A 17,557-nucleotide genomic window follows, 5' to 3' on the forward strand; every position below is an offset into this window, starting at 1 on the left:
TACTCAGGAGGCTGAGATCTGAGGATCACGGTTCAAAGCCAGCCTGGGCAAGAAAGTCCATGAGACTCTTATCTCCAATAAACCACTAGAAAACCGGAAGTGGCATTGTAGCTCAAGTGGTAGAGCATTTGCCTTGAGCTGAAGAGGGCAGGGACAGCACCCAAGCCCAGAGTTCAAGCCCCATGACTGACCAAAAAAAAAAAAAAAAAAAAGATACTGAGATATGAGAAACTACACAGAATTCTAGATACCCACATACAGTGGGACCAAAAGAGGATTAGTCTTAGGAGAGAATCACAGAGACACAATACCCAAGTACCTCCTCATATGTATATAAAATAATATACAAACTCCAAAGATATGAAAACAAAGGACTTAATCTGTTTGTTCTTTTTTTGTTGACTCTGTATTCTTTAACTTACATATGGTGTATTTCACATCCACATCTGAGAAAGGTTGGGGGAAGGCACAGAATCAGAGAAAAAAGTGCAGCAGTAGAGCACACTGGCTGCACCAGACATTGATTAAAGTGAACTATGCAACTCATGGGTGGAAATAAATGGGACAGAGGGAATAGGAGAGAATGAGGGAACAGATGCAAAAGGAAATGTACTTATTTCCAGATGTATGTAAAATAACTCTGCTGTCAATCACCTCTAAAACAATAATAAAGTAAGTTGGAAAAAAAAAAAAGAAGTAAGCCAGACTCAGAATTTCAATGTCCTGTGCAATAACATGCCCAAACCTTTGGAAAACAGGTGTGTTAGTCAACAATAATCTACACACAACTATATGGGGAATCATTAGGTAAAATAAAAAAATTATGTTCATCAAACCTTAGATAATGTATTTTCAGCCTTCCAAAGATGAAAGTAGCCATCTAGAGATACTGCTCCTAGTTCCTACAAGAGCAATGAAAAACAGGTTACAGTTCAATTTGTACCACAGTAAGCAGGGGAAGACCTTGAAGCACGGGGTCTTCCTGTCCTCTTCTCCTATCCCATGATATTCCCATTGAGTGTACCAGGAATTATCAACCTATCAACTCACCCTATGGACTACAGCCGAACAGTGTATTATTACGCAAGCAATACTACAGGCACTCATGATTGAAAAAGTTCCTACTCCACCACCTGGTTGTACTGTTGCAGTAGAGCACACAAGTGAAGCCCAGTTTTCTTAATCCTCAATGTGACAGCTGGTAAGTGGAAAGAAATGTGGATGGGAGGAGGAGGCTAAGGTAACAATTTTCCAAGTTATGGCCTCATTCGGATTTTGCAAAAGCTTTTCGCCTTTTCTAGCTCTGTCTATTTAAGACTTCAGCATCTGCCGGGCGTCAGTGGCTCATGCCTGTAATCCTAGCTACAGGAGGCTGAGATCCGAGGATCACAGATCAAAGCCAGCCAGGCCAGGAAAGTCCATGAGACTCTTATCTCTAATAACCACCGCTCAAGCGGTAGAGCACTTGCCTTGAGCTAAAGGACAGCGCTCAGGCCCAGAGTTCAAGCCCCACAACCGACCAAAAAAAAAAAAAAAACTTCAGCATCAGATCTGACATAATAATTAGGTAAGACTTGGTAGCAATGAAAGGGAAAAGAAGAATGAGAAGAAACATAATACTTAAGCTGGGGGGGGGAATAAAAGGGGGGGACTCACGCCTATCATCCTGGCTATACAGGAAACTGAGACCTGAGGATCCAGTTTAAAGTCAGTTTGTGCAGAAAGTCTGTGTGAGACACACACACACACAGTGTTTTCATAGGCAGGCACACACACACACACACACACACACACACACACACAGAGTGTTTTCATAGGCAAGTATGAAAATCACCCCCCAAATAGAGCACCTATAAAGACATACCATGAGAGAGTCAAGTCACACTGGTCTGGGGAAAGTACAACGTTACCCCACAAATATGGTCCACTCAAGAGAAATAAGAGATTAATCCAAGGGGTGGGGTTGGCCTCAGTTATAATTCTTTGCCAGCATTCCTGAGCCTTTAAGAGGTACTCAGTTGGGAGAGAAGGGATGGTAGGGGAAAAATAAAGGAGGAGACAACAATGCTTGAAAGGAAATGTACTCATTACCCTGCTCATGTAACTGTAACCCCTCTGTACAGTATTTTTACAATTAAAAAACGCATTAAAATGAAACAAAAAAGAAGTGCTCAGAAGCCAGGCACCAGTGGTTCATGCTTATAATCCTAGCTACTCAGGAAGCTGAGATCTAAGGATCTTTGTTAAAAGCTAGCCTGGGCAGGAAAGACTGGAACTCTTGTCTATAACTAACCACCAAGAAAGCAAGAAGTGGAGCTGTGGCTCAAGTGGTAGAATGCTAGCCTTGAACCAAGGAATACAGCAAGCACTCCATTCATGGGCAAATGAGAAGAGATTGCATTTCCCAAGCCATAATTAAAGAAAATAGGGATCACTTGGTGAGTTCGTACCTTGTTCTTGCTGTTAAAGGCCAGAGCCCGGACCTTGCAGTTGTCAGGGTTTGTGTTCTCCTTAGGGATGTCCTTTAAGACCTTGTGAGTAATGTGGGCATACACAGGGACCCGTGACACATTGTGCCTTGCATCGCTTTTGGTCAATACATCATCCGTCACTTCCCAGAGTCCCATAGAACCATCACGTGAACCTGTGTAGTAGGCAACACAGATGTCAAGCTCCACAGGACAATCTCACAGAACCAAAGTATGTTTTTCTTAGTTTTTTTTGGGGGGGGCTGGTCATGGGGCCTGAACTCTGGGCCTGGGCGCTGTCCCTCAGCTCTTCGGCTCAAGGCTAGCGCTCTTCCACTTGAGCCACAGCGCCACTTCCAGCTTTTTTTCTTTTTGCTTATGTGGTGCTGGGGAATCAAACACAGGGCCTCATGCATGCAAGGCAAGCGCTCTACCATTGAGCCACCTTCCCAGCCCCTTTTCTTAGTTCTTAGCATCATCTTCATATATACTGAAACTTATCCAAGTGGTCTACCCTTAAATACAGAGCTATGCTGACAATAGTTATGCTAAGATGACAATTTGACTAAGGTCTAAGAGTTAAAACACAGTCTACATGGTTAAAGAGAATTTTATACAGCTTAATAAAACCAGGTAACTTCCCAAGCAAAATGCTCAGGTCACTTGGCATATATTAATACCTGACTTCCAATGGACAGTAGGGTGTTGGAGATCAAAGGAATTTAAGTCGTATGTGTGTGTGTGTGCACACACGCGTGCGTGCATGCGCTGGCACGCCAATCCTGGGGCCTGAACTCAGGACCTGAGCATTGCCTTGAGCTTTTGTCCTCAAGGCAGTGCTTTTCCACAGCACTATTTTGAGCTTTGTGGTGGTTAATTGGAGATAAGAGTCTCCTGGAGTTCCTGCCTAGGCTGGCTTTGCATGCAATCTTCAGGTCTTAGCCTCCTGAATACCTAGGATTACAGGTGTGAGTCACTAGGGCCCGGCCTTACTTACTTCTAAGCCTTGACCTAGGAGATATTATAGACTCCCTCCCTTCTTCTCTCCCTCTACTTCCTTCTCTCTCCCTTTCTTGCTATTTAGCCAAGACTGGAATAGAACTTACAAATCTCTTGCCTCAACCTCCTCAAATTGGGACTACAGGTGTTTACCACCAAACCCTGTTTAGACTTCTTCCTCTAAAAATTTAATATTCAATTTCAGGGAAGCCCATCGATCTACAGTGGCTACAATCCCTTTAAGAGAGACTTAAGTCAGGAACTGGTGACTCATGCCTGAAATCCTAGCTGCTCAGGAGGCTAATATCTGAGGATCAGAGTTGGAAGCTAGCCCAGGCAGGAAAGTCTGAGACTCATCTCTAATTAATCACCAAAAAGTCAGAAGCAGAAGTGTGGCATAAGTGGTAGAGTGCCAGTCTCCAACAAAAAAATTAAAGGAAAGTACACTGGTCCATTATTCAAGCCCCAGTATTATGTATGCGTGCATATAAACACAAAAGGTAAATTGCTGGTGGCAAGCTCTGACTGTGCTTTTGGTAAACAATCACAACAAAACCTTCAACGTTTAAATTCTGATCTAAGAATGGTCCCATAAACAAAAGTGTTTATTATTGCTAAACAACATGGCAAGCTCATAGCCATAAAAAAGAGTACAGCTGGACATGATTCTCATCTATAATCTCAGAACTCAAGAGGCTGAAGCAGAACTGTGAGTTTGAGGCCAATGAAATTTTGTCTTAAAAACACAACAAAATATAAACCTTAGCACAACTCAAAAGTTTCTTTCCCAGCCAGATGGTGGTGGCTCACGCCTGTAATCCTGGCTACTCAGGAGGCTGAATCTGAGGATCATAGTTCAAAGCCAGCCTGGGCAAGGAAAGTCCAGTGAGACTCCTATCTCCAATAAACCACTTAGAAAGCTGGAAGTGGCGCTGTGGCTCAAGTGGTAGAGCACTAGCTTGAGCTGAAGAGCTGAAGGACAGTGTGCAGGCCCAGAGTTCAGGCCCCATGATTAACAAAACAAAACAAAGCAAAAAAGAAAATCTTTCCTAGTAAAATTATTTGCCAACTCTTTTTTATTTTTTTATTTTTTGGTTGGCATGAGCCACCAGCGCCTGGCTTTGCCAACTCTCTCTCTCTCTCTCTTTTTTTTTTGGGTCCGGTCTTGGGGCCTAAACTCTGGGCCTGGGTGTTGTCCCTCAGCTCTTCAGCTCAAAGCTAGCGTTCTACCACTTGAGCCACAGTGCCACTTCCGACTTTTTCTTTTTGCTTATGTGATGCTGAGGAATCGAACCCAGGGCTTCAGGCATGCAAGGCAAACGCTCTACCAATGAGCCACCTTCCCAGCCCTTGCCAACTCTCTTAAGACCAGAAAGCAACCATTCCCACACTGCAAATCTCCTGAATATAAGAGTAAAACAATGTCCAAGATGGTAAAAGTAGCATCCCATTTATTTGTGTAAGGCTTATGAGAAGGGACTCAAACAGAGGTTCAGCATGTATAAAAATCTAGAAAAAGGCTATAGAGAATGGTATATTTGGAGAGCCACAAGTGTTCATAATGTTGGATTATGAGGTACATAAAAGAGTGTTTTACTACATTTTGTGGTGCTATGAAACCTGGAGCACACAAGCCCATTACCAGTGAATTACACTCCTAAATACTAGGTGATTATTTTGTATATACTTCAATCTCATATTCCTCCTTCAAACTTTTATTATGGAAAAGCTTAGAAGCTGGGCACCGGTGGCTCATGTCTATAATCCTAGCTACTCAGGAGGCTGAGATCTGAGGACCACAGTTCAAAGCCAACCCAGGCAGGAAAGTCCAAAGCCAGCCCAGGCAGGAAAGTCTGTGAGACTCATCTCTAGAAAACCGGAAGTAGCGCTGTGGCTCAAGTGGTAAAGTACTTGCCTTAACTGAAGAGCGCAGGGACAGTGCCCAAGCAGAGAGTTCAAGCCCCACGACCGACCAAAAAAAAAAAAAAAAGGAAAAAGAAAAGCTGTTGGGGTGGGAAGGTGGCTCAGTGGTAGAGCGCTTGCCTTGCATGCATGAGGCCCTGGGTTCGATTCCTCAGCACCACATAAGCAAAAAGAAAAAAGCCGGAAGTGGTGCTGTGGCTCAAGTGGTAGAGCGCTAGCCTTGAGCTGAAGAGCTGAGGGACAGCGCCCAGACCCAGAGTTTAAGCCCCATGACCGGACCCCCCCCCAAAAAAAAAGAAAAGCTGTCAATCTGTATTTGAAGTTTATAAATGATGTGCAGTGACATCTATTACTTGACCCTGGAAGCAAACAAGTTTTACTAAGTTCCTATTGCTCTACAGGAGCAACAGGAACCTCTTTAGGCATCATTTTTGGTATTTAAGTAATGACTACTATTCTTACTGCAGGATTTCTTAAATTTATCTCTGCAGGCAAGGTCAAAATCTTATGTATTTTTGAAAATTGAGTAGCACTACATAGAAGCTATTGTTTTACTGTATGCAACAAAAGCGTACAGTATATGCACTAATGAAAGATTGTTAGAAAAAGCCTTGTTGCTATGGAAGAAAGAACCTATTAAAACTTTTCCTTCTGCTTTTTTGGTTAGCTTTTCCACTTTCCCTTGAGTAGCATTTTGGAGAATAAAATGAATTAACGTTGGAAAACAGAGTTTCATTATGAAAAAATGTTGAGGGGCTGGGAAGGTAGCTCAGTGGTAGAATGTTTGCCTTGCATGCATGAGGCCCTGGGTTCGATTCCTCAGCACAACATAAGCAAAAAAAGCCGGAAGTGGCACTATGGCTCAAGTGGTAGAGCACTAGCCTTGAACTGAAGAGCTGAGGGACAGCACCCAGGCCCCAGAGTTCAGGCCCCATGACCCACAAAAAGAAAAAGAAAAAGAAAGAGAAAAAGAAAAAGGAAAAAGAAAGAGAAAAAGAAAAAGGAAAAAGAAAAAAAGAAAAAGAGAAAAAGAAAAAAAAGAAAAAGAAAAACAGAAAAAGAAAAAATGTTGAGTCAGGCGTAGTGGCACAGGCCTGTAATCTCAGCTACTCAGGAGGATGAGGCGAAAGACCAGCCTAGCAACTTGCTAAGATCCATATCAAAATAAAATAAAGTACTGGGGGCCTGGGCACAAGTGGCAGAAAAACTCACTAGACAACATCTCCAAAATTATCAGCAAAAAGCAGAGCTGGAGGCATTATTCAACTAGTAGAGTGCCAGCCTACCAAGCATTAGGCTCTGAAAGTTCAAATCCTTCTACTACCAAAATAAAAGAGTGTAAAAAATTCCTATTATCAAACATGTATTTCTTATACAGTATGGGGAAATTATTTCAAGTACTAATCTGGCAGCCACATGAAGACTGCATTGGAAAAGGTAAGACTAGACTAAGCAGAAAGTATTTGAGAAAGCAGAAAAGAAGGTGATACATTTAAGTGTTATTATATAAAATAGTTATCAATAGGGCTTGGTAATGAAGGAGACTGAAAAGGCTAAGACAAATTTTGGTTCCCTGGCTATGGCACCTGAGTGAATAGGAGTGTTAAGCCAGATATTAGTAGCTCAAGTGGTAGAGCACTGTAATTCTAACCACTCAAGAAGTCAGGATCTGAGGATCCTGGCTTGAAGTCAGCCCAAGCAGGAAAGTCCATGAGTCTCTTATCTCCAATTAATCACCAAAAAGCCAGAAGTGAGCTGTGGCTCAAGTGGTAAAACACTAGCCTTGAGTGAAGATAGTTGAGAGCACGTATTTACTAATAAAACTCCATGACAAAGAGGGATGATTTTTTTTCTTTTTTGCCAGTCCTGGGGCTTGAACTCAGAGCCTGGGCAGTGTCCCTGAGCTTCTTTTGCTCAAGGCTAGTGCTCTACTACTTGAGCCACAGTGCCACTTCCAGCTTTTTCTGTGTATGTGGTAATGAGAGATCGATCCCAAGGCTTAATGCACGCTAGGCAAGCAGTCTACCATTAAGCCACCTTCCCAGCCCCAGAGGGACGAATTTTGAAAGGGAGATGATGAATTTGAGTCTTCTGATTCTGAGGTAGAATACTCAAGGGTTGATGCCAGTATCAATACTGCCTAACAAGTACAACCAGGCATCGCTTTAACAATGGGGATACATTCTGAGAAATGGGTTGAACTGGGGATACAGCTCAATGGTACAGCATTTGCCCAGCCCAGGAAAGGTGCTGGATCATATCCCCAGCACCATAAGACAAGCACATGAAGGATTGTTAGTCATCTTTATTGTTGTGAAAATTTCACAGAATATATTCACACAAACTAAAATGGCTAAAATATCACTGGCAATATTACCTATGGGCTGATCATCATATATGTGATTGACAGATAAGTGGTAAGATGATCATACTAAGTACCAAAGACAATACTGCCGGGCATTGGTGGCTCACGCCTGTGATCCTAGCTACTCAGGAGACTGAGATCTGAGGATAGCGGTTCAAAGCCAGCCCAGGCAGGAAAGTCCATGAGACTCTTATCTCTAATAAACCACTGAGAAAAACCGGAGTGGTACTATGGCTCAAGTGGCAGAATGCTTGCCTTGAACTGAAGAGCTCAGGAACAGCACCCAGGCCCAGAGTTCAAGCCCTACTACCAACATAAATAAATAAATAAGAGTATGCCCAAATATGATTTATTGAAAGTTACAGTTAAGTCAGAAAAAGAACCAATACTAGAAGCAAGCTATCTTGGCCTCTAGCCAATCTTTCTTATTTACTGAACTAATTGCTATTACAACTACTATGGCTTTTCAAACTCTAGCCCTCCCTTTCTACCATGCCAAAAACCCCTAAAAAAAAAAGTTAAATTTACCAGACACTGCCATAGTATCGTTGATCCATGCAATGGAAAAGATCCAATCTTTGTGTCCATCCTGAGAGCAGAGCAAAGAAAGTAAGAGGTAGAGAGAAGAAAACAAAAAAAGGGATCAGTAAAATAAGGACTATACTCAACTCTCCTAAAAAAGCATACAAGTTTGATCAAAAATGTCTTTGGCCAGGCACAGTGGCTCACACCTGTAATCCTAGCTACTCAGAGAAGGCTGAGATCTGAGGATCGCAGTTCAAAGCCAGCCCGGGTAGGAAAGTCCGTGAAACTCTTATCTCCAATAAACCACCAGAAAACCAGAAGTGGCGTTGTAGCTCAAGTGCTAGAGCACTAGCCTTGAGCAGAAGAGCTGAGGGACAGTGCCCAGACCGAGTTCAAGCCCCAGGACTGGGGACAGGGAGGGGGGGAGAAGGGGAGGGTCTTATGTGATGATCATACAGCTGGAGTGCCAGGATTCATAGACTGTGAGTGCTGACTTGAGCTCCTACCCCAGACCTGCCACTGCTCCAACATCATGCTGATATTTGTTGCAAACAATATGTCCTGTGTCTCTGTACTAAAGGAGCTCCTCTCTGAGCTTACTTAGCAACTGAAACAGGTCACAGTACAGATGGTCTCCAACCTGCTGATGGCTTTCAGTATCTCAAGAGAACCTCTACAGCCTCTGAATCCTACCCACATAGCCAAGAATCTGTGCATCAGCCTGCTCAGGATATATCCCAATTACTAGGATATGAACTGGACCACTTAGGCTGATATGGCTCTACGTTCACCTAACAGCTGCAGTACCCTGACTGTACAGTCTTACCTGGGGCCATGCCACCTGCAGGGTTATATGCTCATCCAACCTCAGAGCTCCTCTACCTCCAGGTCAGGAAAAAGAAGTTGTTTAGAAACAACAACAACAGTTTTTAAATAACTGTGAGCATGGGACAGTGGCAAATCCACATCAGTCAGGGGCAAAGGCAGGATGATTACAAATCTAAGCCCAGCCTGGTAAACATAGTGAAATCCTATATCAAAACACAGCCAGGCAATGGTGGCTCATGCCTGTAATCCTAGCTACTCAGAAGGCTGAGATATGAGGACTGCGGTTCAAAGCCAGCCCAGGCAGGAAAGACCATGAGACTCCTATCTCCAATAAACCACCAGAAGTGGTGTTGTAGCTCAAGTGGTAGAGTGCTCACCTTGAGCTGAAGAGCGGAGGGACAGCGCCCAGGCCCAGAGTTCAAGCCCCAAGACCGACCAAAAAAAAAAAAAAAAAACAAAAAAACCTTCACACTGTAGTATTGCCAAAAACAAAAACAAGTTAGGCACTGGCTCATGCCTATAATCCTAGCCACTCAGGAGGCTGAAATCTGCCAGCCTGTACAGACAGGAAAGTCCATGAAACTCATTTTTTTTTTTTTGGTCCAGTCATGGGGTCTGAACTCTGGGCCTGGGCGCTGTTCCTCAGCTCTTCAGCTCAAGGCTAGTACTCTACCACTTGAGCCATAGCGCCACTTACGGCATTTTTCTTTTTGCTTATGTGGTGCTGAGGAATCGAACCCAGGGCCTCAGGCATGCAAGGCAAGTGCTCTACCACTGAGCCACCTTCCCAGCCCCAATGAAACTCTTATCTCCAATAAACCACCAGAAAATCAGAAGTGGTAGAGTACTCACCTTGAGCTGAAAAGTGCAGGGACAGTGCCCAGGCCCAGAGTTCAAGTCCCACGACCAACAAAATAAATAAATAAATTAATTAAATAAAAACATGTCTATGGAGTTCAGTCCCTACTCTGCTATTTATACCCCTTCACCTTCATATTTACAGGTGAAAGAAATCTAGAGAACATCATTCCTTTCTAGAAGGAAAAGGAGTTCATACTAGGCAATGTTTAAAAACTACAACCAATGGGAAAACTTACATCGCCTACACACACAGGATCTAGTGTAGGCAGTCGATAGATGGCAAGACTGTTAGGGTTGTCTCCTCCAGTGGCCAGCAATGTCCTTGAGGGATTCAGCTCGATTGCATGGATACCACAGCCCTGCTGGGTCACACCTCCAGGTTCCCGGTCTTTCAGAATAGGGATCTTGGTGATCTGGCTTGTCTGAACATCTACTACAAATAGCTACAAGAGAAGAAGGATGCACAAAAATAAATACAATTTCTATTTCACCTGGCTAACTGGATGCAAACATTCATTTGTCAGTCACCAAATGTACATGTCAAATGAAACATGAAAATAAATATAACATCATGTTAAACAGAAATATAAATGCTACCATGACATGAACAGATAGATAATAAATAGTAAATTCTGCCCAGATTGGGTATGATGGTATATGTTTATAAATTCCAGCACTCAGGAAACTAAGGCAGGAGGAAAAGTAATGTGATGCCACCTTGGGCTTATAAAGTGAGACTCTAGTCTCAAAAATCTAAAGAAAGAGCTGGGCGCCAGTGGTTCACGCCTGTAATCCTAGCTACTCAGGAGACTGAGATCTGAGGATCACAGTTCAAAGCCAGCCCAGGCAGGAAAGTCCATGAGACTTTTTTTTTTAACCACTATAAAACCAAAGTGGCTCTGTGGCTCAAGTGGTAGAGTGCTCACCTTGAGCTGAAGAACACAGGAATAGCACCCAAGCCCAGAGTTCAAGCCCCACTACCAACCAAAAGAAAACAAAAAAAACTAAAGAAAGCCAGCCACCAGTTGGCTCATGCCTGTAATCCTACTCAGGAGGCTGAGATCTGAGGATCGCAGTTCAAAGCCAGCCCAGGCAGGCAAGAAAGTCTATGAGACTCCAATCTCCAATTAACAACCAGAAAACCACTGTGGCTCAAGTGGTAGAGCAATAGTGTTGAGCTGACGAGTTGAGAGACAGTGCCCAGGCCCAGAGTGAAGACCCATGACCAACCAAAAAACTAACTAAATAAAAAATCAATCAATCAAAGAAAAACAAAACAAACCTACTTAGGACCATAGATGGCTTCAAAGAGGCCTTATATTAGTCTGTGGACAAAAGAGCCAGACCAAAACAAAGCTTTTTGTCACCCTGGGCATCTAATCCTCCTTATATAAAAGGAAACTTGTAAATAAAATATAAGTCTCTGAACATCTCATAGTCCCTATTAAACATACATATTAATTCTACTAGGACTTCTAGAATGACTCCAGATTTATCTATCACACACACTATTCTGTCTTTGCTTGACAGGCTTTCTTCAAATCTCTATCAATCTCACCTTTATTCACTCTCCAAGATATAACTCATGTTTTATGAGTTGTTTTTTTTTGGGGGGGTTGTGGGGTTTTTTTTGGTGGGTCATGGGGCTTGAACTCTAGGCCTGGGCGCTGTAGCCCTGAGCTCTTCAGCTCAAGGCTAATACACTACCACTTGAAGCACAGTGCCACTTCCAGCTTTTTCTGTTTATGTGGTGCTGAGGAATCAAACCCAGGGCCTCATAAATGCAAGGCAAGCACTCTACTGCTGAGCCATCTTCACAGCCCCATTATGAGATATTTTATGGAAAAGATCAGTCTTAGAGAAGGAACTTCATCCCCAATGAACTATTACTAAACTCTCTGTGTGATTTAATGGTTCAATTTTTCATTCACTCATCCATTTGCCAGTATTGTTCTAGAGGCTAAATGTAACTACGAACAAGAGATAAAACAACAATCCCCTCATTGCCCCATACAATGGCTAGTGTTCATAGTTTTGCTACTCAAGAGGCTGAGGCAGCAGAAGTGTTTAAGCTCAGTTCGAAAGCCCAGTCTGATCAACATATCAAGTTCAACATATCAAGATCCTTACTTCCAAGAAAAGAAAAATCTTAGCAACGGTCACAGTGAAGCAATGTATAAGTACTTTTGCTGCTTGCATAGGATGTCCACAAGGAGAAACTCAAGTTTCTCCTTGATAACTCAACTTTAAAATATAAAAAGGCACGCTATAATCATGCTTATAATCCTACCCAGAAGGCTGAAGTCAGAGGATCAAGGTTTGAGGCCAGCCTGGGCAGAAAGTTCACTAGAGTCTATCTCTAAAATAACCAGCAAAAAGTGGGACTGGAAGGGTGGAAGCATGGTTCATGTGATAAAGTGCCACTGAACAAGCAAGCAAAGCAAGCTAGAATCATAACCATCACCAAAATTATTCTATTGTAAACATAGTTGAAACTCCATTTCAGTTTCCAGTTAGAAAATATTGTGGCTCAAGTGGCAGACCTCTAGCCTAGAGCACAAAGAGGCTCTGGGGCGACACCCAAGCCCTGAGTTCAAGCCCCACAACAGGCGGGGAAAAAAAAGAAAAAAAAAGAAACAAAAACTAAGAACAATTAAATCTAGGAGATGGAAACACAGAACTGAGTCTGTATAAAGTTCTGAAAACCAAGATCACATCCTAAACCTCACATCTTTGCAGAGAAATGACAAAGATGTGCTTCTTTAAGGGAAGCGACAAGGATAAGGATGACCTGCCAAAGAATTACTCTTCATGCTCTCTGACAAGGGGCCAACAAGGCTTCATGCAGATCCCTGTAACACATCTCAGAAGCGGCTGTTCCATATTAACCTACTGGGATCCTTGCCAGGAACTGGCAATAGGGCAAGGTGAGCCTGAGACTCTAGCTTCCTGCCTCTCACACTGCATGGCAGAGGAGGAAAAGCAGGCAAAGGCTGGTGCTCAGAAACATACAAGACTAGCAGGCACCTCTCTACAAGAATATGGGTATATAGACATATGTAAATGGTGTGCTCAAAGACTGTTGGGTGTAGTGGCACACACTTCCAGTCCTCACACTCAGGAAGCAGAGGGAAGATTTTGAGTTTGAAGCCTGCTTTGGCTATGTAAGACTTGCCTTAAACAAACTTCCTATCCAAAAAAAGGACAGGAAGCGGGGCACCTGGCTACTCAGAGACTGCAATCTGAGGATCATGGTTCCAAGCCAGCCCAGGCAGGAAACTCCATGAGACTCTTATCTCTAACAAACTATTCAAACAAAGCAGGAAGTGGCACTGTGGCTCAAATAGTAGAGCCCTGGTGAGCAAAAGAAACTCAGGAAGAGTGCCCAGGCCCAGAATTCAAGCTCCATGACAAGAAAAAAAAAAAAGACAAGAATCTGGGCACTGGTAGCTCACACCTATAATCCTTGCCATTTAGGAGGCTTGAGATCTGAGAATCTTGGTTTGAAGACAGCTAGTTAGTGCAGCAAAGCCCATTAGATATTTAACTTCACAATCATCAGAAAACTGAAGTGGAACTGTGGCTCAAAGTGAGAGTACTAGCCTTAAACAACTCAGGGACAGCACTCAGACCCTGAATTCAAGCCCCATAACCACCAAATATATTTTAAAAAGTTAAAAAGGACAGGAAGCCTCATGAAGTTTTTAAATTTCAAGTTGGGGGTAGTGTACAAACCCATAATCCCAGCTATTCCAAAGGCTGAAGCAGATAAATCATATTTCAGGCCAGTCCAGCAAAACTACACAAACACAGTGGGGGAGAGCTGGGAAGGTGGCTCAGTGGTAGAGTACTTGCCTTGCATGCCAGAGGCCTTGGGTTCGATTCCTCAGCACCATATAAGAAAAAAGAAAAAAGCTGGAAATGGCACTGTGGCTCAAGTGGTAGAGCGCTAGCCTTGAGCTGAAGAGTTGAGGGACAGGGCCCAGGCCTAGAGTTCAGGCCCCATGACCAGATCAAAAAAAAAAAAAAGAAAAAAGAAAAGGGTGGGGGAGCAAAGCCCCCCCTCCCAAAAATAAAAGAACAAGTTTAGATAGGGTAGAAAGATAACAGAAATCAAGCTGGGCACTGGTGGCTCACGCCTGTAATCCTAGCTACTCAGGAGGCTGAGATCTGAGGATAGCAGTTCAAAGCCAGCCCGGGCAGGAGAGACCGTGAGACTCCTATCTCCAATAAACCACCAGAAAGCCGGAAGTGGCGCTGTAGCTCAAGTGGTAAAGCACTTGCCTTGAGCTGAAGAGCTGAGGGACAGCGCCCAGGCCTAGAGTTCAAGCCCCACGACTGACAAAAAAAAAAAAAGAAAGATAACAGAAATCAGGAGTCCTTCCTTCCTTCCTCCAGTCCTAGAGCTTGAACTCTGAGCCAGGGCACTGTCACTGTCCCTCAGGTTCTTTTTGCATAAAACTAGCACTTTAACACTTGAGCCACAGAGCCACTTCTCGTTTTCTGATGGTTAATTTGAGATAAGAGTCTCAAGGACTTTCCTGCCCGGGTGGCTTTGAACTGTGATCCTCAGAGCTCAGGCTCCAGAGTAGCTAGGATTACAGGCGTGAGCCCTGGTGCCCGGCTTAAAAAAAACAAATATTTTGGGGGTCCAGTCGTGGGGCCTGAACTCTGGGCCTGGGCACTGTCCCTCAGCTCTTCAGCTCAAGGCTAGCACTCTACCACTTGAGCCACAGCACCACTTCCGGCTTTTTTTTTAATGTGGTACTGAGGAATCGAACCCAGGGCCTCGAGCATGCAAGGCAAATGCTCTACCACTGAGCCACCTTCCCAGCCCCTAAAAAAACAATTTTGATGTAACTGCTTATTCCAGTTAAGGAACCACCTATACCATAGGAAGGGAGGAGGTTTAGAGGTAAGAAGATGTTAAAAAGAACTTACAGCAAGGCAGTGTTGGCTCATACCAACTCCTAGATACTCAGGAGATCTGAAAAGTAAGGTTCAAAGCCAGCCTGGGCAGAAAGGTCTATACAATTATTATTTTTATTGCCAGTTCTGAGGCTTGAACTCAGGGGTGGGTGTCAGTGAGCTGCTTTTGCTCAAGGTTAGCACTCTGCCAATTAAGCCATAGTGTCACTTCAGGCTCCTCCTGTTTATGTGGTACTGAGGAATTGAACCCAGGACTTCATGCATGCTAAGCAGGCACTCTACCATTAAGCCTCATTCCCAGTGCTATGAAATTCTTATCTCCACTAAAATACAAAAAAAAAGAAAGCTGGAAGTGGAGCTGTGGCTCAAGTAGTAGAATGATAGCCTTGAGCAAATGAAGCTCAAGCACAGTGCCCAAGCCCTGAATACAAACACCAGGACCTTCTCCCCCCCACTCTTAAAAAAAAAAAAAAAAAATTGTGGTGCTAGGCACCAGTGGCTCACACCTGTAATCCTAACTCTTCTGGAGGCTGAGATCTAAGGACTACAGTTTAAAGCTAGCCCAGGCAAGAAAGTCTGTGAGACTCTTATCTTCAGTTCACTACCAAAAGCCAGAAGTAGATTATTGGCTCAAGTGGTAGAACACCAGCCGTAAGCCTAAAAAACTCAAGGACAGCATCCAGGCTGAGTTCAAGCTCTAGGACTGGCACAAAGCACACCTCATGGCAATGCCATGATATACCATGATATGCCATGGATATAGATCCAAATGTAGTAATCTGTAATCCCACCTACTTGAGAGGCTGAGGCAAGATGGTCTTCCAAGTAGGGGTTTGACACCAACCTCAAAAGTAAAAAAAGAAAGAAAAGAAAAAATCTGTTTACTCATTATTATTTCCTTGGCATAAATTGCAAGATATCTGATTTTTGTTGTTGTTGTTTGGTAGTTAGGAAGGTTGAAATTCAGGGCCTTGCACTTTCCAGGCTTGCTTGCTTGGTTCCCAAAGCTAGCACTCTACCTCTTGAGCCATGTTTTCACTTTCAGTCTTGTTTTTGGTCTTGACTCTCTTTGCACTTATTGTCTTGATTTGAAATATAGAATGGGGGCTGGGAATGTGACTTAATGGTAGAGTGCTTGCCTAGAATGCATGAAGCCCTGGGTTTGATTCCTCAGTACCACAGAAACAGAAAAAGCTGGAAATGGTGCTGTGGCAAGTAGTAGAGTGCTAGATTTGAGTAAAAAGAAGCTGAGGGACAGAGTCTAGGCCCAGAGTTCAAGCCCCAGGACTGGCGAAAGGAAGGAAAGAAGACAGGAAGGCAGGAAGGCAGGAAGGCAGTTAGGAAGAAAAGAAGGAAGGAAGGAGGGAAGGAAGGAAGGAAGGAGGGAAGGAAGGAAGGAAGGAGGGAAGGAAGGAAGGAGGGAAGCAAGGAAGGAGGGAAAGACTCCTGATTGCTGTTATTTTTCTACCCTATCTGAATTTGTTCTTTTGTGTTTTTTTTTTGGGGGGGGGACTTTCAGCCATTCCCCCACCCTTTTTTAAATTGTTTGTGATACAGAGTTTTGCTGATAGATTATAACTGACTTGGCCTGGACTGGCCTGAAATAGGATTTATCTGCTTCAGCCTTTGAAATAGCTGGGATTATGGGTTTACACACTACCCCCAACTTCATTCTCTTTCAACAGACTTAGACTGCCCACCTGCCCTTTTACTGTCTGACTATAAGAATTAATCTTGGTATGAGGTAGGGGAGCTATATGAATTTACATTGTTTTCCCCACTAGGCTTCATTTATGAAACACCTTGAAATTTAAGAACTTCATGAGGCTTCCTGTCCTTTTTAATTTTTTAAAATATATTTGTTGGTCATGGGGCTTGAACTCAGGGTCTCAGTGCTGTCCCTGAGTTGTTTAAGGCTAGTGCTCTTTCACTTTGAGCCACAGTTCCACTTCCAGTTTTCTGATGATTAAGTCAAGCTCTTCAGCTTAAGGACAGCACCCAAGACAATAATTCAAGCCCCATGACTAAAAAAAAAAAAGTAGGTCCCTGTAGTCTTTGGCTGGTGGGTATTGATAATGGGAAATCCACATATAAATATCACAAACTCGGTCTGTGTGTCTGTGGATATAGACTCAATGATAGAATGCTTAAAAATACAGCACTCCCTTTGAAAATCTAATGAAAATTAAGGGCCACCTCCATAATCCTTCCTAGAAAACGTATGTACAGTACAAATTGTACAATTTTAGGAAAGGTTCAAAGGACTCAAGCCAAGAATGCCTCCTCCTGAATAGTAATATAACAATCTCAATAATCCCTAGTATATGAATGATTCCTAAAACCACATAATTCAATCTTTACTTTCCCCCAAATGTCAACTAATTGATAGAAAACATAAAATGGAATTCACCTTCTCTTTCAATCTGCTCCTTAATATTCACCTTAGCACCTTTCCAACCACCCAGGCTAAAGGTATTATTATCAATTTTTAACAAAAGATTAAATCTGAGCATATCATCACCTATAGATTCTACCTTAAGATGTCTTTTCTTTTTGTCGGTTGTGGGGCCTGAACTCTGGGCCGTGACGCTGTCCCTCAGCTCTTCAGCTCAAGACTAGCACTCTACCACTTGAGCCACAGCACCACTTCCAGCTTTTT

General features: G+C 43.2%; 1 protein-coding gene across 1 annotated transcript in view; it reads right to left on the reverse strand.

Annotated features, from left to right (window-relative positions):
• The window catches only part of Dcaf12 (DDB1 and CUL4 associated factor 12), a 32,742-nt gene that overhangs the window by 10,459 nt on the left and 4,726 nt on the right, over positions 1-17,557 (reverse strand). Inside the window, exons 3-6 of the mRNA XM_013026664.1 lie at positions 10,206-10,412; positions 8,284-8,344; positions 2,451-2,644; positions 837-902 (exon numbers count right to left, since the gene is read on the reverse strand). Of these exons, the coding sequence (XP_012882118.1) occupies positions 837-902; positions 2,451-2,644; positions 8,284-8,344; positions 10,206-10,412 (528 nt within the window). The remainder of the gene's footprint in view (positions 1-836; positions 903-2,450; positions 2,645-8,283; positions 8,345-10,205; positions 10,413-17,557) is intronic.

Source organism: Dipodomys ordii, unplaced genomic scaffold (genome assembly GCF_000151885.1).
Source record: "Dipodomys ordii isolate 6190 unplaced genomic scaffold, Dord_2.0 Scaffold95, whole genome shotgun sequence".
Lineage (NCBI taxonomy): Eukaryota > Metazoa > Chordata > Mammalia > Rodentia > Heteromyidae > Dipodomys > Dipodomys ordii.